The sequence below is a fragment of the Myodes glareolus genome, chromosome 2 (assembly GCF_982192425.1).
Source record: "Myodes glareolus chromosome 2, mMyoGla1.1, whole genome shotgun sequence".
In the NCBI taxonomy this organism is placed as follows: Eukaryota; Metazoa; Chordata; class Mammalia; order Rodentia; family Cricetidae; genus Myodes; species Myodes glareolus.
Genome location: NC_142027.1, coordinates 102,470,834 through 102,497,545, shown reverse-complemented (window position 1 = coordinate 102,497,545; position 26,712 = coordinate 102,470,834). Strand labels below are relative to the sequence as shown.

Here is a 26,712-nt window from a genome sequence, read left to right as displayed (position 1 = left end):
CTCTCTTTCTCTCTCTCCACCCCTCTGCCCCCATGCACACACACTTTCATACATGCACTCACACACTTTTATATACACACACTTTCATATATGCACACACACACACTTTCATATACTTATACACACAGATGCACACACACTTTCATGCATGCACATACACACACTTTCATACATGCACGCACACACACTTTCATATATGCACGCACACACACTTTCATACATGCACGCGCGCGCACACACACACACACACACACACACACACACACACACACACTTTCATACATGCACACAGCACTCATAAGCACAGGCCGGCCAGGCTAGACAAAACCAATCCTAAAGCTCACTGGCTCCAAAACCATCTTTCTGAGGAATGCATAAACTTGATTTAATACTGGCTTTGACATATGGGATTCCAGGTGCCGAAGCCCTGAAATACCTTGGAATGTGCTAGAACAAAGTATAAGGCACCCTGTCTTGGCCCACCCTCGCCCACATCCATCTGGCTGGCAGTCATTGAATAGGACCCTGGATTTCCAGTAGCCTCTTCCAGAGAGTCTGAGGTGTCAGTTCAGGTCAGGAGCTAGACCCGCAGCTCCGGCACTCCGCCAGTGTCCAGGTGGCATCTTGTGACAAGGCTAGCCCAGGAGTGGAGGTGGCTGAGGACAGGCCCCTGGCAGCCATGTTCTTCATGCCACTTCAGAGGTTGGGGATGCAAACATTCCATTCATTCTGGTATATGAAGACCCTGCCTGAGGGCCCAACAGAGGGCCTCTGAGAGCCATCTCTGGACACCAAGAAAAAGGTAAACTCAGCTTCATCATTTCTCTGGATTCTGTGAGATGAGAAGAAATGGCCAAGTAGCAGCATCCTCATCCTAGCCCTCAGCACCTCCAGAACGAAGGACCAGCCATAGTGGAGCAGAGTGTGAGCAGCTGTTGAGAATGGATGCCTTGGTTTCCCCGCACTGCCTCCAAACATCCCACACCAAGAACTTCCTTGGAGGTGAACGGGAGTGGGGGGGGGAAGAAGGTAATGGTGTCCAGAGATAAACATGCTCCTCCATATAGTGACTTCTAATGACTCTGCTGTGATCTTGTTTCTTAACACACCAGGCCAGCCAAGAGGTTCCATCATGAGCACAGAATCAATTAGTAATGTCTGCTTGGGGCACTATATTGAATTCTATCACTATGTAAATGCTGCAATTGATTGGTGATGTCTGCAATGGTCAGGGATATTCCCCGTCTGTCATCTATAATGCTAGGTGACTTTCCCCTGCAGCAGAAAGGAAGGTTCTCAGGACCTTAAAAATTACCTCTTGGAGGGTCATTCCCTATTTTGCCCTTTTCTGAAGATGTTAATATTGGTTATATTTAAAAAAAATCATTTGTCTAAAGTAGAAACACAGTACTGAATTAATTTCTTCTCCATGGAGATGGCTAAATGTTTTCTTCCTTGCTGGAGACTCAAAAGATGGTATGGCTGTCACTGAAAGAGACCTTAGACCCTTAAAAAATTCCATCCAGGAAAAGGCAGGCAGAGCTTGGCACTATGCTCTAGGTTAGAGTTCACAGTTCACTTCCCATGATGCTCTGATTCCAAAGTCTAAATGACCCATGGAATCTGGGTCACCTCATTTGGACACCTTGGTCTGCAGTGTACTGGGCAGGTAGAGGTACCTCCAGATGGCATAGTAGTGGGTACCAGCACCAAATGCCACAAAGAGGTGCCAGATGGCATGAGCGAAGGGAATCCTCCCATCACTCTTGAAGAAGACCATGCCCAAGCAGTAGAAGACCCCTCCTGTCATCAGCTCCCAGATGCCCTCGGTGTTGGGCTGTTGGAAGAAAAGGATTGGACACAAGTCAGAAGGAGAGTTAATCATTCCCTGCCATCCAAATGGAAAGACACACAAATGGCAAACAAGCCCCGAGTCCCCTAGGAAGTCTCAATATTGTGGCATCAAATTTTCCATATTAACTTTCAGAATCTGCAATTGATGATAGCGAACTCAAACCTAGAGGCCTAGCACTTGGGAGAAGGCAAGTGTAACAGGATTAGAAATCCAAGGTTCTGCCTCTACAGTGCAAACCCAAAATCTCCAAAAGGTTGCTTTTATAGGGCTGCATAGCAAGTTCAAGGAGAACATAAGCTAAAAACTGAAATGGGTGTGGGGGAGGGTTGGAGATGTGGCTGAATAGTAGAGTACTGGCCAAGAATGTGCAATGCCCTGGGTTCAGTCCCCATCGCTGCACACACGCACATGCATGCACACACACACGCATGTGCACGCACGCACACACACAGAGTTGGTTAGTATACATACACGCGCACATGCATGCATACATACACACACTCACGCACACACAGAGTCGGTTAGTACACCCATACCATGGAATGTTACTTATTACATTGCCTTAAAGATAAGATGACTATTGTGACATAAGCCACCGTGTGGAGGAGCTCCAAGGACACAACGCTAAGTGAAAAAAGACAGGCACGAAAGGATAGCTACCACAAAACATGACTGTCCCAAAGTAGCCAAGTCCACAGAGACAGACAGCAGAAGGGGATGCCATGACCTGGATGAAGGATGTTGCACAGAGCTGTCCTCCAAGCCAAATTGCTGCCATCTCCAGGAGTTTTAGCTGGGCCTGCTCACCAAGATTGTCACAGCTGGGTTTGATGAATGCTGACATCCCCTCTTGGAAAGGGGGCGGGGAGGGTCATGGTAGCCTCACCTGAGTATCTAGCCATCCCTCCCAATTCATCCATAATTGCACATGGCCTTGGGGTTCCTGAGGACTAGAAGGTATGGGTGGGGGCTATGAGAGGGGACTCCATCTCCATAGCCACGAGGAGTCATCGAGCATGGTGATGTGAACCTTCCAGTGTGGCTGCTTCCAAGTCATCCACACTCCCGCACACAACCCCTCACACACTGCCCTGCAGGGAACTAGACCAGACTCTGGTGGACCCAAGAAGGGGTAGATGTTGTGTACATCTTCTCAGGGGAATGAGTTTTAGCAATAGAGAAGAACAGAATCCCTCTCTCTCTCTCTCTCTCTCTCTCTCTCTCTCTCTCTCTCTCTGAGGTGGGGGGATGTGTGGTATACATACAAGCATGTGGAGGACAGAAATCTGCCTCAGGCATTTCTCCTCAGGACACCATTCATTCACCTTGGGTTTTTGTTTGCTTTGTTTTGGTTTGGTTTGGTTGGTTTTTGGGGACAGGGCTTCTCTGTGTAGCCCTAGCTTTCCTGGAACTCACTCTGTAGACCAGGCTAGTATCAAACTCAGAGATCCGCCTGCTTCTGCCTCTCAAGTGCTGGGATTAAAGACATGTACCACCAGCACCCGACCATCCACCTTGCTTTTCTGAGACAGGATCTCTCACTAGCCTGGAGCTCATCATACCAGCTGGCCAACAAGCTCAGAGATCCTTCCCAGTGCTGGGATTACAAGTGCATGCATATGTCCAGCTTTTTATTTTAAGATTATTTTTTATTTTTAAACGTTTGTTTGTGTGTGTGTGTGTGTGTGTCTGTGTGTGTGTGAGAGAGATGTATATGTGGTGACCAAGGAGGCCAGCAGAGGGCACTAGATCCCCTGAGCTGGAATTACAGGTGTTTGTGAGCTGCCCAAGGTGATGCCAGAAGCCACACTCTTGTCCTTCATCTGTACTGACACACAAGACCTACTCATCTTTAGGTCAGTCAGGTTCCACTATCCTTGTTTTTCTACAGCTTGAACAGCTGCAAAACAAAGTCTCTTGGAGACGGGGCAAATGGCACCTGCCTGCAACCCTACTCTACATAAATGAGTTTGATACTAGCCTGGGCTACCAGAGACCCTCTCTTAAAAAAAAATGGAAACATCTCTTAGAGATCTTAAAGATCTTGTGTGGTGCTTAATTTTAATTGCCAACTCAACAGTCTAAAGTTACCTGAGAGGAGAGTCGCAAGGAAACGTCTAGATCAGGTTGTTTGGTGGGTATGTCCCTGGGAGGTTGTCTTGATTGTCCTAACTGATGTGTAAAGCCTCAGCCTAAGAATGGGCAGCGCCGTACTCTGGATTTGAGTCCTGTACCGTACAACAGTAGAGGCAGTGAGCTGAACACTAGCCACACATTAATTTCTCTCTGCTCTTGACTGTGGATGTCACTAGTTGCTTCAAGTTCCTGCCTTAGCTTCTCCTCAATAATGGACTGTAACTGTAATGACGGAATGTGATCCAAATTAACTCTTAACTCTTTCTTTTCTAAACTGCTTTTTAAAAATCATATATATATATATATATATATATATATATATATATATATATATACATACATATACACACGCATATATATACAGGAGGGGAGTATATGCACCATTTGTGTGCAGTACCCATGGAGGCCAGAAGAGGGCGGCAGATCACCCAGAGTTAAAAGTGTTTGTAAACCACCTGATGTAAGTGCCAGGAACCAAACTCAGGTACTCTGCAAGAGCACCAAGTGCTCTTAATCACTAAGTCATCTCTCTAGTCCGGCCCTCTAAGTTGCTTTTGGTCATAGCAACAAAAAATTAATCTAAAGCATTTTGAGTTGTATTGTGACTACCTCTAAGGCGTCTCGTCTCTCTCTCTCTCTCTCTCTCTCTCTCTCTCTCTCTCTCTCTCACACACACACACACACACACAATAATGTTTTCTCCAGTCCTCAAGAGTACTGCCACTGAATATTAACCACACAGCCATCAAGACATGCAGTGTTTCTTAGCAGGCACTGTGTGCCGGGCACCATGGTCAGTGACTTGCCTGAGCTGTCTAGTCACCTTCATGGTATATGGAGACCTAACCTCAGAATTAGGCAGAAGGGAAGCTCTCCATGTTCTCTGTCCCATCAGGCAAGCACACAGACCTACTCAGCCCATTTCCCCTGCTGCCAGAGGAGGGGGCTTGATTGACAGTCTCAAGAGGCAGGTTCAGCTCACACATGTGATTCCTCTAGAAGATCAGAGTCCTCCCTCTGGACAAGAGGGACTTACCATGGAGAGGATGACCAGGGCAGGGAAAAAGCCCATCACCACGTAGCACAGCAGCTCCACAAGTTTGTACCTGGGGAAACAGATCATGTGATCTTAGGATAAGATTCCAAGGAGGGACAGGGCATCCCACTTTCTGATGCTGAAGACCAGCACAGTGAGAAGAGGAGACTTTCTCTGTGTGGAACTCCTCGGCTTGTATTCTGCTCAGCAACATCAGTGGGTAATGGAAGTCATGTGACCTTGGACAAATCATATGACAAGCCCCTTTTCTTCTCTGAACCTATTCCTGAGCTTCTACAGTATGCACTGTAGGTAGGACATGGGTTGCAAATTTGAACATAGCAAGCACATGAGTACTGTCAATATGTGGCCTATGGCAGACATTACTAATTAATCCCAGAATCTTCTCCCACAGGACCCAAACAGTCATTCCTAGTTGTGCTGATTGCTAGATGAACTGAATCCTATGTATTGTTTATCTCCTGGAGCCCTGTGGGCTCTGCGGTTGCAGGACTTTGTTATTTTCTGTTGCTTCCCTGGTTTCTCTCACCTCCCCCACTTAATGACTATCAGTCCAGTCTTATAGCAAAAGAAAAGGTTTCAGGGTACACAACCTCTAAAAGCCTTTCCCCATTATCTGATAATACAGTGTAGGGAAGGCAGGTGACCAGTGATCTAGTTCACTGAGTGGGGCCAAGAAACCTATGATGTCATAAGGAAGAATCTGGATAGGATAGTGTGCTGATGGATGGCTCAGCAGTTAAGAGCACATATAGTTCAAATCCCAGGACCCACAATGGGCAGCTCACAATCACCTACAACTCCAGCTATAGGGGATCTGATGCCCTCTTCTGGCCTCCTTGGGTAACTACACACATGCATACATATACATGCACACAGACACACACGAATGAAGTAAAATTTTTTGATGTATGTGCTCATGTGTGTGCAGATATGTGTGAAGCATGAGCACATATGTATGGAAGTCAGAGAGTAGCCTCAAGGGTCATTCCTGAGGTGCTGTCCACCTTAAGAAAGGGTCTCTCACTGACATGGTCTCTCACTTACTCTTACCAAGTAGAGTAAACTGGCTTATGGGAGCCCACAGAAGTGGATCTGCTCCACCTTGACTAAAGGTCAGAGAGTTCAGACCTGTTCTTGCTCCTTCAAGGTTATATGATGGAAGGTTTGACCTAAGGTGTGGCTACTACAGAATATTTGACCTAGGGTGTGGTTACTTGATGCTTTGAGTATTAAGAAGATAATTACTAGTCAGGCAGTGATGCCACATACCTTTAATCTCAGCACTCTGGAGGCAGAGGTAGGAGAATCTCTGTGAGTTCGAGACCAGCCTGGACTACAAGAGCTAGTTCCAGGACATCTAGGGCTGCTACACAGAGAAACCCTGTCTCGAAAAAACAAAAGGTAATTACTTTGTTTGTTCTTTGTGTCTTGGTGAAGTCTTTTGCCTTCTGCCTCCTTTACGGATCAGGGTAAATAAGGGCTATGAGAAATAAACATGAAGCCCATCACGGTATCCACTGGATGCTATCCCAACTCTATCTGCTGTCTCTTGTCTCTTTCTTAATCCACACTCTTCCCCCATATTCCCACGGATGAATATGTCAGACAGGACCCAGTACTGACTGAGCAGCAAATCCCAGGGATCCTCCTGTCTCTGCCTCTTCAGCAGTGGGATGACGGGTACATCATTGTGCCCAGCTACTGAAGTGTGTTCTGGGGATCGAATTCCATACTTCATGCTTGAACAACAGGAACTTCTCCAATAGAGCCCTCTTCCTAACACCTACTATGATATTTGGGGGGAACACTCAAGGCCTGGGAATATGGCTTCATTAGTGAAGGGCTTTCTGTACAAGCATGACGACCTGAGTTCAAAGCCCCGCACCCACAGAAAAGCCAGGCATGCTCACACATATCTGTAACCTCATTTTGGGGGAGGGGGAGGAAGAGACAGGAGGATCTAGGGCTCAGTGGCCAGCCTTAAACTCTGGCCTCTACATGCACATGCACTCTCTCTCTCTCTCTCTCTCTCTCTCTCTCTCTCTCTCTCTCTCTCTCTCTCACACACACACACACACACACACACACACACACTGCTTTTAGATCTGTCCCTCTTGGGGATGGGGCCTGGTATACACAACCATGGTCCTCAAAGGTTAGGATGCAGGCAAGGCCGTGTCCTCAAATTTTGGAGGTCATCTTGGGGGTTCACCTGTTTGAGGCTGCTGAGCAGGTGGTACTGAAGAATTAAGGGGCACCTCCTAAGGGGCACCTCCCAAAACTGAGATCCCCCCAGCCCTGACTTACCGTTCATGGAAGAAGAAGACATAGATAGTACCAACAGAGGCCATAATCCATACCAGCCAGCGCATGTGGGAGGCCCAGGGGCCCAGCTCCCGGAGGTTCAGCCTGGGAGAGAAAAAGTCAAGAGCAAGCCTGATGGGGCTACTAAGGCCAAACACTCCATGGCTAGCCTATCACAGGAAGCTGACCCCAGAGCAGCCCAGTCCCCAATGGCTGCCCAGGCAGGACAAGGACTCTCACCTCGGAGGGGCAGAATGCTGTGCAAACTGAACTGTCAGAATTGGAACTGTGGCATATGCCTGTCATCCCAGCAGTCAGGAGGCTGAGGAGTCTGAGTTACACATGTGACAAAAGACCCAGACCAAAGCAAACCTCACAGCTGGGAAGACTGAGCTGGCAAAATGCCAGTCACTCAAGCAGGAGGACACATAATCCCTAATGACAGGGAGGCGGGGCCGGAAGGGTCCCTGTGGTTCAGTCTCAAAAAGTAAAGTGGAGTTCAAACAAGGGAGATGCCTAACCTTCACATGACCTCTGTCCTTCACATGAGTGTACGTACACATGTTCACAAGAACATGTATATACATATATACCACACACACACACACACGAGTACGCCCCTTTTATAATATACATAACTTCTACTGGTTCTGTTTCTCTAAAGAACCCTAACACATACCACCATGCCCAACTCTTGTAATTTTATATAATATTTTGAGTACATCTGTAGGTTTTTAATTTTTTTTAACATTTACTTTGTGTGTGTGTGTGTGTGCGCGCGCGCGTGCGTGCGCATGTGCATGTGTGTCCATTTGCCATAGTGTATGTGTGGAGGTCAGAGGGTTGAGGGTTGGTTCTCTTCTACTATGTGGCTTCCCGGGCGAGAACTCAGGTTTGTCTACAGAAGTCAGGGCTCTGTGCAGGCACCTTTTCTTTCTCTGCTAAGTCATCTATTTTGGGTTTTAGTTTTTGTTTGTTTGTTTGTTTGGGTTTTTTTTTTGGCATGCTTGCTTGTTTGTTTAAGACAAGGTCTTTCTATGTAGTCCTGGAACTCACTCTGCAGACCAGGCTAGCTTCAAACTCAGAAATCCACTTGCCCCTGCCTCCTAATTTCAGATGCTGAAATTAAAGACATGCGCCCCTGCTCCTGGCTAAGTCATCTTAAAGGTCCTATTCATGGTCATTTTTAAAATAGGAGGATAGATGGAACCAACATGGGAAATCCCCAGAAGCTACATCGGAGGTGGGAGGTCAGTCAAGCATAGCAAGCTGGAGTTTGGAGAGTTACAAGTATTTGCTGGGTCAGGCATGGTGGCGTGCACCTTTAGTCCCAACACTGGGGAGGTAGAGCCAGATGGGATCCAGCCTGGTCTACACAGTGAGTTCCAAGCCATTCAGGGCTACATAGTGAGACCCATCTTCAGAGGTGGGGGGAGGAGAGACAGAGACTCTGAGATTTGTTGCTCCTGCAGAGAACCCAGGCTCAGTTCCCAGCACCCACATTAGCCACCTGTAACTCCAGTTCCGAGGGACCTGACACTTTCTTCTGGCCTCCACAAGGAACCGTGCATATGTGGTACACATGCACACAGCATCTCACACAGACACATAATTTAAAATAAGTAAACACCCATATATATGCATGTCTGTGAACAAACGAACACGTGAGCCCAGCATAGCGTGTTGAAAAGGGAACAGAGCTGAAGATGAGGGTGAGGAGGCGCTGAGTGCAGGTGACGGGTTAGCAAAGAGGATAGAGTCTATAGCTTTTCTGGGTCTGACCCGGTCGTGGACTTTTTGTTTTGGGTGATGGATACATAAATAATAATATATTTGATAATGAAAGTGCAAACTCCAAAGGGAAACGCCACAGCCTCCATTCCAAGATGGCTACTCTAACCATATCAGCCATTGACATGTGCAGACTTAGGATATGGCCAGTTTTGATATATGAGTTTATTTTTGTAAGTTTTCATAATAAAGTTTATAAAATTTAAAATAAAAATTAATAAATCTTTATAAACACAAAAGGAATAGTAGGGCCGGAGAGATGGCTCAGCAGTTATGAGCACTGTCTACTCTTCCAGAGGACCTGAGCTCAGTTCCCTGCACCTACATGCTGGCTCACAGCTGTCTGACTCCAGTTCCCAGGATCCGACACACTAACAGACATGTGAGGTGCGTCATGCAGGCAAAACACCAATGCACACAAAATAAAAATAAATAAAAATAAATACATACATTTTTAAAAAGAATAGCGAGTGAGATGATTAGTGCTGTCAACTCGATGAGATCTCAGACTCTCATCTGGGGCTGGCTGTGCGTGGTGACCTTAATTATGTTCACCGATGTTGGGAGATCCTTCCAGTATGGGTGGCACCAGTTTTCCTCAATTCCTGCCATGCAGGGCTGTACTCCTGAGTGACCAGCTGGAATAAATGCTTTCTCCCTTATGTTGCTTTTGTCCTGGTACCTTATCACAGTCTGAAGCAGGGCAAGGCAACAAGATCATACACTCTGCACCCAAGATGAACTACATGTAGATGCAGAGAGAGAGACCTGAACCCCTTCCCAAGAGGTTTAGAAAAGGCAGTAAGACGCTGGTGGTGCAGATCCTTCAACTCTTCTCTGAGATGAATTCCTTAGAGGAGAAAACTCTTAACATTTTTTTTTTAAATTAATATGAGGTAGTGTGGAGGGGTGCACGTGAGTGCAGATGCCAGGGGAGGCCAGAAGAGGGCATCAGATCCTTAGTCCTGAAGTCCCAGCTCAAGGAGCCTGAAGTCAAAGTATCTGTTCATAGATGTTCCTGACCTGCCAACACTACCTAGAAAGACGCCATCTCAGCAGAGGTGTGGGAGACAGAATGTTTACTTAGCACTTGTGAAAGAAAGCCTAAGCTCCTCCCACATCACAGTAGCTCTCTGCTTTCTATGTGGAAGAAATGTGGTCATCCAAACTCCTGATCCCGCCTCATAGCAAGATGAAGAATGAAGGCGGGGAAGATTCCTGAATCAACACACATAAAACACTCACAGACACATGTACACCACACACACACACACGCACACACACACGCTCGTGTGTGCACATGAAAGGAAAACAGGCAGAAGGTAAAACTATAAATAGATGCTCTGGGTTTTATTTTGTTTTCGAGACAGGGGCTCACTATACAGCCAGGCCTGACCTCAAACTCTGCCTCGGCCTCCCAAAGTCTGGGGTAGCAAGTACATGCTTGCACTTGTCTAAATAAATACTTTATAATGTACAATACATGTATGAAACATGGAGAGGCAGTGTGGCTCTGTGACAGAGAACTGATTTGATTCCCAGTCCCAGCATCACAGGAGAAAAAAAGATAAACATATCTTAAAACCAGTATTTTTTTTTTAAACAGGGTCTCACTATGCAACCCTGCTGACCTCAAATTCACAGAGCTCCACCTGCCTCTGCCTCCTAAGTACTGGGACTAAAGGCGTGTGCAATCACACCCAGCAATAAGTAATCTTTCAATACACACATAAAAGCCAGGCACCGTGTTACACACTTGTGATCTCAGCATTGTAAAAGTGGATGCAGAAGGATCAGGAATTCAAGGCCAGCTTCAGCTATATAGGGAGTTCAAGGCTAGCCTAGGTAACCTGAGACCATCTCTCTCTCCCTCTCTTTCTCTTCCCCATCACAAAAAAATGATAAAAAAAAACAAAAAACACATGCATATCTGCATATATGTGCAAGTGTGTCTATAGATCTATACAGTCATTGACATCTATTTATATCTGTAAATATATGTTAATACATGTTAATGTATACATAAGCATTTGCATACACAGATGTACACATTTGCTCTTTTTTGCCTACAGCAACCCTTGAAGGATACGCGAGAAGCCGGCAATAAGTAGGTATTTCTTGGCACAAGAATAAGGAGGAGTACGTCTTTCCTCCTACTCCGCTGTCTGCGTGGTCACCAATTACCCACCAGAATGCAGGCAGAAATTCAAGCAGGAAAAAGGAAGCCAGCAGGGCAGGGTGGGGAGAGGGGTTCTGGCACTCACCAAGGAGCGTAGGAGGCCGCAATGAAGAAGTAAATGACCATCCTGTCGATCATGTGCAGGCAGTGTTCTACCATCCTAGGGCAGATAGAGAAGGTGGCAGGGAAACATGGGAGCATCCATCTCACTGCGTGGGTGTAGGGCCCATGGGTCTACCCCTGCTCCTGGGGTTCATCTTGAGGACAGTTTCTGGCCAGCCAGCTAAAACATCCGGTTTGTTCCTGTGCTCCCTCTGCCCCGCCTGGTGATTAGCTGTAGGGCATTGTTTACTCCATCTTGTGTGTGGCAATTTCCCACCTGCCTGGGGGGGGGAATTCCTTGTGCAGCAGCTAGGAATTTAAGGATTTCCCCAAGGTTGAATAAACTTGGCTGCTCTCCTTTCGAATGACCTAGGTCTCTCGTGTGTTCTTTCAATCTCCAGGGCCTTGCCTGGCTCGCATATGGTACAGTGGGGTGTCAACTGTACCGAGAGGGTAACACAGAATCAGGTGTTACACATGGGGACAGCCTTGCCTCCCCCAGTGGAAGAGACTGAGAGGCAGAGTTGAGGTTCCCACCCTACCCTGTAGACACCCCCCTCCAGCCTCAGTCTCTCTAGCTGTGAGGGACCAGAGCAACAGCTGTCCGGGCTGCCTGCCATTGTGGGGGATTTGTGGAGGTACCTCCCGACACCCATTAATGTGAATACTGGCTCGCCTCTGACTATACATATAAACAGTGTATGTCCATGTGCCCTTCCGAGGGTTGGACGGGGGTACCTGAGATGGCTCTTCTTCCAGGAGACTGTGTGAAAAATGGTGGACACCACAAAGAGGCCACAGAGGCCAAAGCCATAGATCCAAGCAGATATGGTCTCCCAGTCATCATCAGACAAGAAGTAGAGGTTGGAGCTGCCGAGGATGCTGGGAATGATCCAGAACTGGAGGGAGAGAAGACAGAACCGGGCCAGCCTTTAAAAATAATAGATATGTTTCCTAAAGAGGCATTTTAATTTTAAGTTTGGGTATATGTGTGTGGGGGGGGTGAGGGTTATTCACATGAGTGCAGGAGTCAGTAGTGCCGGAAGAGGACATTGAATCCCCAGGAGCTGGACCTCCAGATGATTTTAAGACACTGGCTGTCTTAAAGGACACCCGTGACATGGGTGCTGAGAGTGGGTGCTGCGAAACAAACTCAGATCCTCTGCAAGAGCAGTGAATGTTCTCAGCTGCTGAGCCATTTCCCCACCCCCAAGGACCAGCCCTTTGTGAGTGGGGGGAGGAAAGACAGGTGATGTGGAGCACAGCAGGCTTCTTACGTGACTTAATACGGCGCTGAGTTACACTTCCCTGCACATGTGTGTGAAGGTCAAAGGTCAACCTCAGGCATCCTTCCTGAGGCACTGTTTACCCTGCTTGTTTGAAACATTTTAATGTGTGTGTGTGTGTGTGTGTGTGTGTGTGAGAGAGAGAGAGAGAGAGAGAGAGAGAGAGAGAGAGAGAGAGAGAGAGCGTGCAAGAGTGCACTATTGGAGATCAGAGAGAGGCACCTCTCTTCCACCACGTAGACCTCGGGAATTGAACTCAGGTCCCCATGCTTGTGTAGAAAGCATTTAACTGAGCCCTCTTCGCTGGCCAGGCTCAGACTTTTGAACAATGCCAGGGGAACACCAAGCCCCAAGATCTCTGTACTGACTCCCTCCTTTTCTCCAGATCATGCTACCCAATAACAAGACAAGATGGTGCCCACCAAGCCCGTGGGATAACAGCACCACTAAAGAAGCGAAATGTTTCATTTCAGAGGAATGGGGTTCATTTTAATTTTTCAAAAATGTTAACTGATTCATAAGACATAAAAACTGTACCTATTGGAGGCTGAAGAGACAACTTAGTGGTTAAAGCGCTGGCTGTTTCACCAAAGGACCCAGGTTCAATTCCCAGCACCCACACAGTGGTTCACAGCTGTCTGCAACTCCAGCTCTAGGGGATCTGAGCTCATTGTCTGGCCTCTGTGGACACCACACATGCACACCGGGAACAGATGTACATCCGGGCAAAACACCCATAGACATAAAATTACAATTACAAATTAAAACTTGTGCATCATGGATGGGGTGAGTGACTCAACGGTAAAGCCCTTTCCATGCAAGTGTGAAGACTGGAGTTCTGATCCTGAGAACCCAAACAAAGCCAGACGTGGTTGTCAGGAGCCAGGCCAAAGCCAGACTTTCCTGGGGCACTATATATGGAGAAGGAGCACAGTTCCCGGTCTAAAACCATGAACATACTTGGCAGAGTCAGTAATGGCCCAGGGGCCGTGTCTTGGAGGAGCTGCAATTTCAGATCCTGGGAATCTAACTCTTCCCCCACAGAAAGGGCTGTTCTTATCATCCCAAGGCCACTGTGTGCTCAGTCTGAGATGTGCTTGAGATACCTTGTGTCGCTTTTGTGCAATATTGCTTCATCAGCTCCCTGCTGACTTTGCCCCATTGTGTGATAGGTCTCTGTTGACTCTGTCCCATTTCCCTCTGCAAATACTATATAAGATATGGTGGTGGCCTTGAGAGGCAGAGGCAGAGGATCTCTGAGTTTGAGGCCAGCCTGATCTACAGAGTGAGTTCCAGGACAGCCAGAGTTGTTACACAGAGAAACTCTGCCTCAGGGGAAGAGAGAGAGAGAGAGAGAGAGAGAGAGAGAGAGAGAGAGAGAGAGAGAGAGAGAGAGAGAGATCTCAGCATTCTATCTTCTTTATCTTCTCATTCCTGGTCCTCTTCCTCAACACCTCGCTGCTCTAAACCCTGATTCCTGTGGTTTGGGCCACATCGTACCACATGTCTGTATTCCTGGCACTTCTACACAATCCCAGCATTTCTACAGTCAGATGACAGAATTCCCAGAAACCCATGGGCCAGCTAGCCTGGTCTACACCTGTCCAACAGAGACCGTCTCAAAGTGGGAGGTGGGAACTGGCACCTGAAATTGCCCTGTGCTCTCCACACCTGCATCATGGCTGTCCTGGAGCTTGCTATGTAGATGCTGGCCTTGAACTCACAGAGATCCTCCTGCCTCTGCCTCAGGAGCGCTGAGACTAAAGTGCTGAATGACTACATCCAGCTTACAGCGCTCTTTTAGAGAACCTGAGTTCAGCCCCAGCACCCACACTGAGCAGCTCACACCTGCCAAACTCCAGCTCTAGGGGTTCTGACGCCCTCTGCTGGCCTCTGTGGGCACCTGCACGCACCTACGTATATACACAGACAATATACACAATAGATTGAGAAAGAGCGCCTTCTTTACCCTACCCTGAAGAGTCCCCATGTCAGTACCCCATAAGGCAACTCACAGCATGGGTGGCACAGTTGGCTGCGTGTTCATACTCTGTGGGCTGGTACCTCTTGTGCGCTGGGACTCGGTCATTCATAAACCTGCAATGAGAGGCAAAAAGAGTTTCAGAAAGACTGGATGAGGAAGTCAGACTTCAGATTCTCACCCACGCAACTTCCCTCCTTCTCTCTCCTTCCTTCTGTCTCCTTCTCTGGGTATTCACGGTTTTTGATTACATATATGTGTTTGTGTGGTGCTTACATATGTGCTTACTTTTGTATTCATGCACACAGGCCAGTAACCAACATCGAGTGTCTGCCCTGATCATACCCCTCCCCTTTTTTTCAGACAGGGTCACTCAGTGGACCCAGAGTTCGCCATTTCAGAGCTGACTGGCCGGTGAGCCTCAGCGTCTGCCTGTCTCAGCCATACGCCAACTTCCCACTTCAAGTTCTGTCATTGCATGCACCTACCTTTTACATAAGTTCCGGGATTTGAACTCAGGTCCTCATGCTTGTGCAGCAGGTGTTCTACCTAGTGAGCCATCTCCTCAGCCCTAAGTAAACAACATCTTCTACTGCCAAGTGTTTCGTGTCTGATCCATGTGTGATGTTTCTTTACTGGGGATGGGGATACAACTCAGTTGGCTGAGTGCTTTCCTAGCATATGCAAAGCTCTTAGTACCACCCCCAGCACCTCATAAGCTGATGTAATCAGTGTATTGTGTAAGTCCCGCACGGGGTTGGGTGGGGGGTAGAGGCAGAAGGATTCTGAGAGCTGGGATTACAGATATGCACCACCACACCAGGCTCTTGTGGCACTAGGGATGGAACCCAGGGCATCACACAAACCGTGCAAGCACTCTACCAACTAAGCTGTATTCTCGGACTTAAATTTCCCTTAAGAATCAGAACTTCTGGAGCTAGAGATGGGTGAGAGATTAAGCACTCTTACTGCTCTTGCAGAGGACCCAAGTTCAGATCCCAACACCCCACCTCACGTAGTCTACAACTCCTGGAGCTCCAGTTCCAGGAGATCTGATGCCCTCTTAGCCTCTTTGAATACCTGCAGTATACACACACACACACATTAATAAACATTTTGCTGCATGCCTTTAATCCCAGCTCTTAAGAGTCAGAAGTAGGTAAATCTCTGTGACTTCAGGGCCAGCCTGGTCTACACAGGGGACAGCCAGGGCTACATATTGAGACACTGTCTCATAAATAAATAAACATTTTGAAATAGCGAACGTTTCTTGTGTGTTGGTGTGTAGAATCTTCAGAACGTCTTTGCTTCCGCCTTTGTCCCACACAGCACAGTTTGGAGCAGAGAAGTGACATCACCAGGTGGCAAAAAGCTTGGTCCCCACCCAGCTGGCTTCTGAGCCTGGCTCTGCCATGATGTGAGAGTGAAGGGCACTTCAGTTAGCCTGGTTGACACTTGAGAGTCACTGGGGCCAAGAAGAGGTGTCCCCGATCTACAGACAGAAACACCTGTACACGCCTGGCTCTCCGCCCAAAAAACAGAAGCAGCAAGCTATGCAGTGTTCTTTGCACGCGGGTTCTCAAGTTTCCCCTGGAGCTTTGCCCAGCCTCCTCCACCAGAGGGAGGCAGATGCCACCCAAAGACATCAAGATCATTTCCCCCAAGATCCCAGTTACACAGGCTGAGGAAATGCTCAGGGCGGAAATGTGTTTGCTGAGTTTAAATCCCAAGCACTCATGTAAGAAAGCTGGGTGTGGTTGTTAACTCCTATAACGCCAGCACTGGGGCGGAGCAGGGGGACGTACAGATCCTGACATCTCGCTAGCCATTACATCCGAACTTCCGGTTTCAGACACCCTGTCTCGAGGTAACAAAATAGAGACCAATAGAGAAAACTACCTAGGATCCTCCTTTGGGGTCTCCATGTATGTTTGCACACACACGACCTCAATGACAACTGTGCATTCCCCCAAAACAGAGAGCTCAGCACAAAGACCTTTGTGCATCATGATTCTTTGAGGTTTCCTGAGTACCTGCTAGATCAACGTGAGGTCCCTGGAACATTCCTTTCATATCTTCTGTAAGCCAGCACTCTCCTGATACAGTAGATGGAGATTTGTGGAGCGCCCTCTCTATGCGCTCCATGTCAGGGACCATTTATTGAACATTTTTTGTATACTGGGTTCATGCTGGTAAATATGCTGAAGCTTTCGATGGGGGACTTTCTGTGAACTTGGTCTCTGCTACTATAGTCCACAGAGCATTTATTGGCTGCCTTCTGTAGGCTAGCTTCTGGAATGTTGGTGTGGCAAGACAGGGACAAAGGCTGAGGGAAGTTGCCGGTGCGGGACCCATGGGTTGCTCTGGTGCTCCTGTGTCTGATTTATGATGACACCTCGATGACCCCAGACACCATGTCGGCTCTCGTGACCCACTGCTCTGATCACCGTTCTGACGGCACAGTCCTGGTCACTCAATCCCACTGTCACATGGACAGGGTAGCGCTGCCCTCATCAGACAGGTGAGAAAACTAAGATGCCAGGCTGAAAGTCCCAGAGCTTCTGGGCCATAACAACTCATTCCAATGTTTCCCATGCCAGGATCTTGGTGCCTTGGCCGGGGCAGATTGCAAGTCAGACATGCGGGGGCTGAAGAGTTAGCTCAGCGGTTAAGAGCACTGGCTGTTCTTCCAAAGGACTCGGGTTCAATTCCTAGTACCCATGTGACAGCTCACAGCTATCTATAATTCCAGATCCAGGGGATCTGAAACAAACACATGCAGACAAAACACTCATATGCATAAAAAATTAAATTAAATAAAAAAGAAAGAAAGAAAACCAGACACGCATTCAATGCTGATGGGGCAGGCTTATTATGATCCAAGCTATTTAGGTAGCTGAGATAGGAGGGCTACAAGTTTGAGAGCTGCTGGTGACAGAAAGTGAGGCTGAGGCTAGCCCTGGGCAACTTAGTGGGGTCCTGACTCAAAGCACAAAGAGGTTTGGAAATGTGGTTCAGTGGTAGAGCAGCTATCTAGAATCCCCCAGTGAGGGACTAAGGTGTGACTCAGTGGTAGAGCCCCTGCCTAGAATCCCCCAGTGAGGGGCTGAGGTGTGACTCAGTGGCACAGTGCTTGCCTAGAATCCCCCAGTGAGGGGCTGGGGTGTGGCTCAGTGGTACAGCTCCTGCCTAGAATCCCCCAGAGAGCATGACTCAGAATATACAATGCCCTAGCTTCAAATCCTAATACCACCAATAAAATTTTTCAGAAGGCCAAGAACAATATAGAAAAGGATGTCATATAAGTCAGCTGCAGGGAAACGATGGCCTCGTCACAGAAGCAGAGATGGGAATAACATGTCTCCAAGTCACCAAAACCTAGAACCTAGCAGAGAAGACCTCAGAACTAGAAAAAACAAGCCTGCCCACACCTCGATCCTGGAAGTCAGCCCTCCAAGAACTGTGCAAGAATAACTGTGTGCCCAAGTCCTGAGGGTCATCTACTCCATTCCCGCAGACAGAGGACGCTGGCCCCTGCTGCGGAAGGTGCTTTAATTAGCTCTATCAAACCCCCCAAGAAGCAATGACAATTGCTGCTGCCACCAGCTGGTCTGAAGGTGGGTAGACAGCTGATAAAGACCCACAGGTGGGCAAGCTTATCACCCTCTGCGGGGAAGAGGTCCTGCACCTGTCACCAGAAGCCACCAGGACCCTAGCCTCTCCTCCGCCTTTAACTCCAGGCAAGCCACCCATGGTGCCGGCCATGTGGGTCCAGGGTGATGTCACGGTTGCCGTGGCGACCTGGGGCAGGCTGTTATTTATTTATTTCTGTCTTCTACAAAACTCCCCTTGTCTCTCCTGTAGGCTGCAGCTATTGAATGGAGGGTGATGAAGGGGAGAAAAAGAAAGGCTTGAAGGTGGGGGGGAGCACGCCTTGGCAAATGTCCGGGAAGCCATTCCCATCACCCCACAGACCCATGGACTTTTCTCTTAACTCCTTGTGACCCGGTGTTTTTCCTTCAAAAATCCCTAGATGGGCATTTTAAAGGGCAACAAAATCATTCTTTGGGTTTTCATTTGTATACAATAAAAATGTCTCCCTATTTTGTAACATGGCTTTGGAAGTTTGAAAGGGTTTTGTTTTGATTGCGCAGTCACCACCACACTTAAATAATGCAGCTGGACATAACGACGCATGCCCGTAACCCCAGGTCAGGATCAGGATGTTAAGGGCAGCCTGAGCTACACAGTGAATTTGTGGCTAACCTGAGCTATGTGAGACCCTGTTTCAGAAAAAAATCAATGGATGAGTCAGTACAAAGCGCGTCCTTAGGTGGAAGGGAGTTGTGCTTGGAATAGCAAACAGTCTATGCAAATGAGCCAGAGAGGAATTGTGCCTGGGGAAGGAAACCTTAGGGCTGAGGATGCAGTTCCGTGATACTGCCTAGAATCCCCCAGTGAGGGGGTGTGGGTGGGGTCAGCAATAGAGCACCTGCCTGGAACCCCCAGTGAGTGGATGCAGGTGGGGTCAGCAATAGAGCACCTGCCTGGGACACCCCCCACCCGGCCCAGTGAGGCTCTGAAGGTGTGATTTAGCAGGAGACCACGTGCCTAGTATGTACCAAGCCCTGGTTTCTAACCCCAACAGTGAAAAAAAACAATCCTTGTTAAAGATCATTTTGGTCATTTCTCAACTGCTTTGTTTCCTTTACCCCATGTACAGCCTTTAAGCCAGGTTTTAACATTTATTATAATGCAATTGAGATTTACCTGTGTTGTTATATACTCTTTCCTTGTTTTGAGAGAGAGAGAGAGAGAGAGAGAGAGAGAGAGAGAGAGATGGAATCAAGGTGTCTGTGGTCTGTGTGAAGGTCAGCAAACAACAGAGCTGGTTCTCTCCTTCCATCTTGCGGGTGCCAGGACTCACACTCAGGCAGCCAAGCTCCACAGCAAGCTCCTTTCACTGCCAGGTCGTTCCATTGGCTCAGCATGTCGTGGCTGCTTTGTTAGGAGGTGCTTTGTTTATTCGCTTTGTGTGCACGCCCGCACATGTATGTAGAAGTTGATCTCACATTCAGTTTGGATGTGGGTGCTGAGAACTGAACACCAGTTCACAGTTGTCACTGGACCTGCTGACTGAGCCATCTCCTGGGCCCCGTTCCTTTTTATTTCTGTGTAATTCCTTTTATTTTGCAGTGTTGGCGCAGGACCCACAAGGCCTTGTGCGTGCTAGGTGCAATGATTAGTGGTAACTGACGAATTGACAGAATCTAGAATCACCCAAGAGTCGGGCCTCCAGCAATACTTGTGGGCATCATCTTGACTTTATTAACTGAGGGGGGAAAGACCCGCCCAATGTGGGTGGTACCCAATCCCTGGATGGGATCCTAGACTGGATAAACCGAGAAAGAGGCTATGCCTTTAATCCCAACCCTCCTGCAGGCAGAGGCAGCACTTCCCTGGGAGTTGGGGGCCAGCCTAGGCTACGCAGAGAATTTCAGCTCAGTCAGACGTAGTGAGAACCTGTCTTGAAAGTGGGGTGGGGCTAAGCAAGCAGTAGCAAACATTGGTCTCTCTCCATTGTCCTGATCGTGGGTACGGCTGATCAGCTGCCTCAAGTCCTGCTGCCTTGACCTGCCCGCCATGATGGGCAGGATCCCTTGAACTTGAGCTGGAATAAATCCTTCCTGCCTTATGCTGTCCTTGTCAGGATGCTTAGTCACAACAACAGGAAAAGAAGCCATGACACCAGGCAAGGGCTCCCGCACAAGACACTACCCAGCCCCCTTCCTTTTCAGTGGTGTGTGTGTATGCACGTGTGTGTGTGTGTGTGTGTGTGTGTGTGTGTGTGTGTGAGAGAGAGAGAGAGAGAGAGAGAGAGAGAGAGAGAGAGTACCCATGTGTGCTGAGTGCCCGTGGATGCCCCAGAGATTGACACTAGGTGTTTTCCTCAATCTCTTCACCTTCTCTTCTGAGATCTCAGAGTCTCTCACTGAACCTGAAGCTCACTGATTTGGCTTCAGTGGTTACTAGGGATTCACCACTCTAGGCCTCCCCAGGACTGGGGTTAAAATGTACACTGCCATGTCCAGCAGTGTTGGGGATCTGAATGCAGGTCCCTGTGTTGTGCAGCAGGCACTTGGCCTCCCAAGTCACTCTCCAGCCCAGCCCCAGAGTTCTGATGTTAACAGACAAACTATATCAGAAATAGCTGCTTCAGAACCAAACTGATTATCAAAGCAGCAAGCAACCCCAAGACCGCAGGAAGCTGAGTGCGCTAGTCCCAGCACTGGGCAGGCAGAGGCAGCAGACTTAGGAGTTCAAGGCCAACCTGGGCTACACCATGAAGACCTTGTTTGAAACTAACAAACCAAGAAAGATAGCTAGAAATTTCCAGCACTCTTAGCAGGCCTGTGATAAAGTAAAGGCGGAGGCTGAGCCCTTCTCTCCCATCTCTGGAGAACAGACTTCCCATTCTGTGGCCAGCCTTGAAGCCTTGATGGCCATGTGGCTGCAGCCCCTTGGCAGACTCCCAAACTGAGCCAGAATCCAAGGCCAGACACTGGCAGCTGAGTACAGAATGCTGAAGGCCCTTGCTGGCCAGCCAGTCTAGCGGACTCGGTGAGCTCCTGGTTCAATGTGAGACAATCAGAAAAGTAAGATGGAGGGCCCCTGAGGAAGACATCTGTAGACACTCTCTGTCAGCTCATGGTCACATGCACAGTCCTCTGCATGCACATAGACAAGCGCATACATGAGAGGGGCCGGGGAGGTGGCTCAGCCAGTAAAGACACTCGCTGTAAGGGAAAAAAAAAAAAAACAGGCACTGGTAGCACACGCCTTTAATCCCAGCACTCAGGAGGCAGAGGCAGGTGGATCTCTGTGAGTTTGAGGCCAGTCTGGTCTACAAGAGCTAGTTCCAGGACAGTCTCCAAAGTCACAGAGAAACCCTGTCTTGAAAAACCAAAAAAAAGAAAAAGAAAAAAGAAAAGAAAGGCAAGATGGGTACATCTCGGAAGGCCCTGCCCAATTATGCCACTAAGCAAACATACCACGAGCAACAGAGTTAGTGCAAGAGATTTATTGGGGGAGGGGGAGAATGAAAGAGTTAAAGGCTGTGTTGGAATGGGGACACAAGAGAGGCAGGCAGGCAGGCAGACAGACAGACAGACAGACAGAGAAAACAGGAAAAAGACAAGAGGAAGAAGAGAGGCAAAAGAGAGAGAGAGAGAGAGAGGGGGGGGGGGGCGAGAGGGCGCTGTGCCTGGCAGGAGTGCACATGTTGAATAGCTCATGTGGGAAGACACCTGGCAACAGGTGATGACGTAACTGCTTCCGTAGCAGAGATGGGCTGCTGCCGCGGGGATGACGTAACTGCTTCCGTAGCAGAGGTGGGCTGCTGTCGTGGTGATGACGTAACTGCTTCGGCAGCAGAGGCGGGCTGCTGCCACGGTGATGACGTAGCTGCCTCCGCAGCAGAGGCAGGCTGCTGCTGAAGTGCAAACATTTGCTACCAAACCTGATGACTTGAGCTCGATTCCTGGTCCCACATGGTAGATGCAGAGACCCAAATCCCACAAGGGGTCCTCTAACTGCCACCCAGGTTTCACAGCAGGTGTGTACCCCCACATACAAACAAATACAATAAATAAAACAAAAAGGAAAGGAACTATGGACTGTCATAGTCTATAGCTCAGGGGAACCTAAAAACACTAGGCTAGGACAGAAGGCGCGCTCCACTGAGTACCTCCGAGCATGAACAAGGTCCTGAGTTCAATCTCCAGCTCTCCCTCAAAAGGCTACACTAAATGAAAGAAACCAACTCAAAAGGCCACATAGAAAATGGAATGCACAAATACACATTTGTATTACAGTAGCCAGATCCACAATGACAGCTTGATCTTAAGAATTATTTGAAAGGCGGAACGACATGGTGAGTAACTGGGTATTAGGTCCCAGGATTGAACAAAAGTTTGGTTTTGGGGAGTGAGAAGAGTGTTCTGGGCATGTGTTCCACATTGCTTGAGGCAGGTTCTCTTCATTGTTTGAGATGGTGTCAGCCATGGTGACAGGCCTGGAAGCTTCCAGGGATTCTCTGGGCCTCCCTCATTGCCACAAAAGCACCAAGATTACAGACACACACTAGTGTGTCCAGCTCTACCTGGATTGAGACACTCTGACCTCAGACTCTCCTGCTGCCACATCGACCCCTTTGTCCTCTGGCCATCTCCCAGACCCCCAGGGTCTCTCATTATTGTGAAACTCCTCCAGTAGTCTAGACTGGCTGACCAGGGGGAGCCCCAGAATTCTCCGCCTCCCCAACACTGGAATTCTAACACACACACTCTGAACCTGGCTTCAGGTGCCGGAACTCAGATCCTTGGGCTTGCACGGCAGTCACGTTACAAGATGACAAACTCCCCAGTCCCAACCGTGGAGGTGACATCTTCACAGACACATCTGAGAAGTCGATTCATCAAGGTAAGGACAAGTGGAACTACAATCTAGATGTTTTGCTTTTAAATAGGGTATCACTATGTAGCCCAGGTTAGCCATGGATGCTCGGGCTTCCCGCTTCCCCCCCCCCCCCCAGTGCTAGGATGGCAGATGTGCGCTACCACGCCTGGCTTGTCACACAGTCTTTAAGGGGCAAGGCCACTTTGCTAACCTGGAAAAGCAGGAACTATGAGGGAAAGCCAGCCAGACCCGACTACCAGCTACACTGGGAAAAGACGTGATGCAAAGAGGACGAGAGATATACTAGCTTTTAGAGATAGTCCAGGCTGGCCTTGAAATCACAGCAATCCTCGCATCTGCTGCCCAAGATGGGATGCTGGGCATGTGCCGCCCACACCTGGCTAGGGATGCTGGGCATGTGCCGCCCACATCTGGTTAACGCAGTGCTAGACATGGATCCCAGGGCTTTCAACATGTTAGGTAAGCACTCTACCAACTGAGCCACACCCCAGCCCTATTGATTGATTCATTCATTGATTAATTGATAGTGACTGATGGTGGTACTTCGGGTAGACCCTCATGCTAACTACCTCAGAGCCACACCCATGGCACTTTAATGAGATTTAAAAGGGCAGTGATGGTGCACGCTTCTAACTCCGGAACTCGGAAAGAAGAGGCAGGGGGATCTCTGTGAGTTCGAGGCCAGCCTGGTCTATATAGTGAGTTCCAGGATAGCCAGAGCTGTTAGGCAGAGAAACCCTGTCTCGAAAAAACAAGAAAAAAAAAAGAAAGAAAGAAAGAAAGAAAGAGAAAGAGAAAAAAATCTAATAAGCCAGACACATTTTAATTACTAAAATACAAGTTTTAAATCAGTGCTCAAGACCCGAAAGAAAAAAATATATACATGTTGGGAGGGGGTGGGGTGGCTAAAAGTTAGAAAGATAAAGGAGCCTGAAGCCAAGCCTGATGACCTGAATTCAGTTCCCCAGGACCCACATAGTAGAAAGGGAGAACTGGCCCCCAAAAGTTGTCCTTTGACCTCCATTTGTTATCTGTATGAGCTCCACTGCTCTGAAATAAAATGTCTCACTTCCAGTGGCAGTGTTACACACACACACACACACACACACACACACACACACGAAGGAGATGTAAACAACTTTATAAACAAAGGCCCAGTTTGTTTTCTTTTCTGCTGGGTGGGCTCAGCGCTGGCTAAAATCACTGTCAGAAACCCCCTGGATGCCATCCACAGGGGAAAGGGAGTGAAAGATGGGAACTCCACACGGGGACCTGCCAGGCCACATCTGGAAGGAATCAGGGCTGGACATAGAAATACGGTGAGCAGTGGGCGAGGCGGAGTGGCCTGTGTCCTATCCCGGTGTGTTCCCATTTATTTCAACAGCAGACAAAAGGGGGAGCCTGACCAAGCCGAATGGGGTCAGAACTGATGGAGAGAGGAGGCTGAGGGGGACTGGGAGACCCTGCCTCGCTTCCGTGGGCTCTCTCTCTCTCTAGCCTGTCACTAGGGTGTGGAGGTCCCCGGAGAGAAGGAGAAAGTTGCTCCAGTCATTACCCCTCCCCCGCTGGGCTGGTGCCTGCCAGTGGCGACCCTGAGTCCCTTGGACAAGAGACTAAAGAGGTTTGCCCAGACTCCTGGACAAAGGGAGTTCTGTCTGTCGGTCCCACAGAGGCCAAGGACAGCCAGGAACAAGTGGGGCCCTGGGAGGCAGTGCTCCCTCTCTTTAGAGCCCCAGGCAGTTTCTTTGTGTCCATTCATATATATTCAGGGCTCCTCCCACAAGGCTCACAGTGACCTGGCTCGGTCTCTGGGAAACAGACCTTGGGTTTGTGCCACCTGAGACTCCGCATGGCATCAAAATGGTCAGGCAAGCCAGGCCTAGGGCTGCAGGCTTGTCACCCCAACTACTTGGGAGGCTGAGGCAGGATAGCAAGTTCCAGGTCTGCCTGAGCTGCAGAGGGAGTTCAAGATCAGCTTGGAGAACGTAATGAGACCCTGTCTAAAAATAAAAAGTAAAAAGGGCAGGGGGAACAGCTCAGTGAGAGAGCACCTGCCTAGAATCCCCCAGTGAGGGACTGGGGTGTGGCTCAGTGGTAGAGCCCCAGCCTAGAATCCCCCAGTGAGGGGCTGGGGTGTGGCTCAGTGGTAGAGCCCCTGCCTAGAATCCCCCAGTGAGGGGCTAGAGGCATAAATTAACAGTGGGTACTCATCTAGCCTGCAGGAGACCCTGAGTTCAAGTTCCAGTACTAGGCGTGGGAATCCCCCTGCTGAGCTCCTTCAGGAACATGTCACAGGCAGTTCCTCTACTGGGAGGATAACTGGTGTTACCATTCTACAGACGGAAACACTGCACACAGGACAGTACGTTCACTCTCCCCTCTCCCCACTAGCAATCAGCAAGCACTGTGCCCTACCACCAACATAGCTCTGCTATGGTACACCCAGGGGAGTTTCGCTTAGGGGAAGGCTTAGGTCCCGAGCTAGTCCTGCTCCCTAGCCCGTACACACCAGCAGCCTCACTCACAGCTCCAAAGAGAGGGTCCATCCCAGTTGGCCTTTGTGCTCTGCTCTGAAGACCCCAAGTCCAGCTCCCTGCAGAGTTCAGTCCAGCAAAGGAAACCCTGACACCACGCCACAGCACAGATGCGCAAACCGCAGCTCCAAGCTATCGTGTCAGCCTGAGATGCACGTGAGAGGTTTATAAGACATGTACACTAAAGGCCAGGGACGAGGCTAAGTGGGTAGTGCTCGCCAAACACGCTTGAGGGTCACGGTTGGAGCCCACCATAACTACATAAAATCAGACGTGGTGGAGCATGTCTGTAACTCTAGCACTAGGGAGGTAAAGGCAGGAGGATCAGGAATTCAAGGTTATCCTCAGCTACATAGCTAGTTTGAGGCTGGTTGGGATACATGAGATCCTGTCTAGAAGGAAGGGACGGGGAGAGGGAGGGAGAGAGGGAAGAAAGTTAGTTAAGGCACCATGCAATGACACATGCCTGTGATCACAGCGCTCAAGAGGCTGATACAGGAAGATCACTAGTTTGAGGCCAGCCTAAGCTACGTAGTGAGACCCTGTGTCAAATAACAAAAATACAGAGGCCAATGACAAGGCTCAGTGGGTAACAGAACTTGCCTCCAAACCTAACTTCTTTAGTTCAGTCCTGGGACCGACACAGTGGAAGGCAAGAGCCAACTCTGGACGGTTAGCCTCTGATTGCTACACATATGTGCTGCACCCCTACACACACACACACACACACACACACAAATAAATAAATAAATAATACAGTTTTTTTCTGACACATGGAACAGCCTGTTTTCATTCCAATTTCATCCCCCGCCCCAAACACACACAGAATCCAGGCATTGGCTCTCAAGTAAGGTAGCCACAAATAGATTCCCTGGGAGACTCACACATTCTGGAGCAAATTGTGCTCTCTCTCTCTCTCTCTCTCTCTCTCTCTTCCTCCCTCCCTCCCTCCCTCATCCCTTCCTCCCTCCCAGGGGTTCACAGAGCTGTAGCATCCATACATCTA

General features: G+C 48.8%; 1 protein-coding gene across 2 annotated transcripts in view; it reads right to left on the bottom strand.

Moving 5' to 3' along the window:
- Window positions 1–360: 360 nt before the first annotated feature.
- The window catches only part of Mmd2 (monocyte to macrophage differentiation associated 2), a 44,544-nt gene continuing 18,192 nt past the window's right edge, over window positions 361–26,712 (bottom strand). For both annotated transcript variants that reach the window (XM_048436850.3, XM_085683547.2), the window contains exons 2-7: window positions 14,729–14,810; window positions 12,166–12,326; window positions 11,411–11,485; window positions 7,359–7,460; window positions 5,028–5,097; window positions 361–1,837 (exon numbers count right to left, since the gene is read on the bottom strand). In XM_048436850.3, the coding sequence (XP_048292807.1) occupies window positions 1,634–1,837; window positions 5,028–5,097; window positions 7,359–7,460; window positions 11,411–11,485; window positions 12,166–12,326; window positions 14,729–14,810 (694 nt within the window). In that variant the 3' untranslated portion in view covers window positions 361–1,633. The remainder of the gene's footprint in view (window positions 1,838–5,027; window positions 5,098–7,358; window positions 7,461–11,410; window positions 11,486–12,165; window positions 12,327–14,728; window positions 14,811–26,712) is intronic.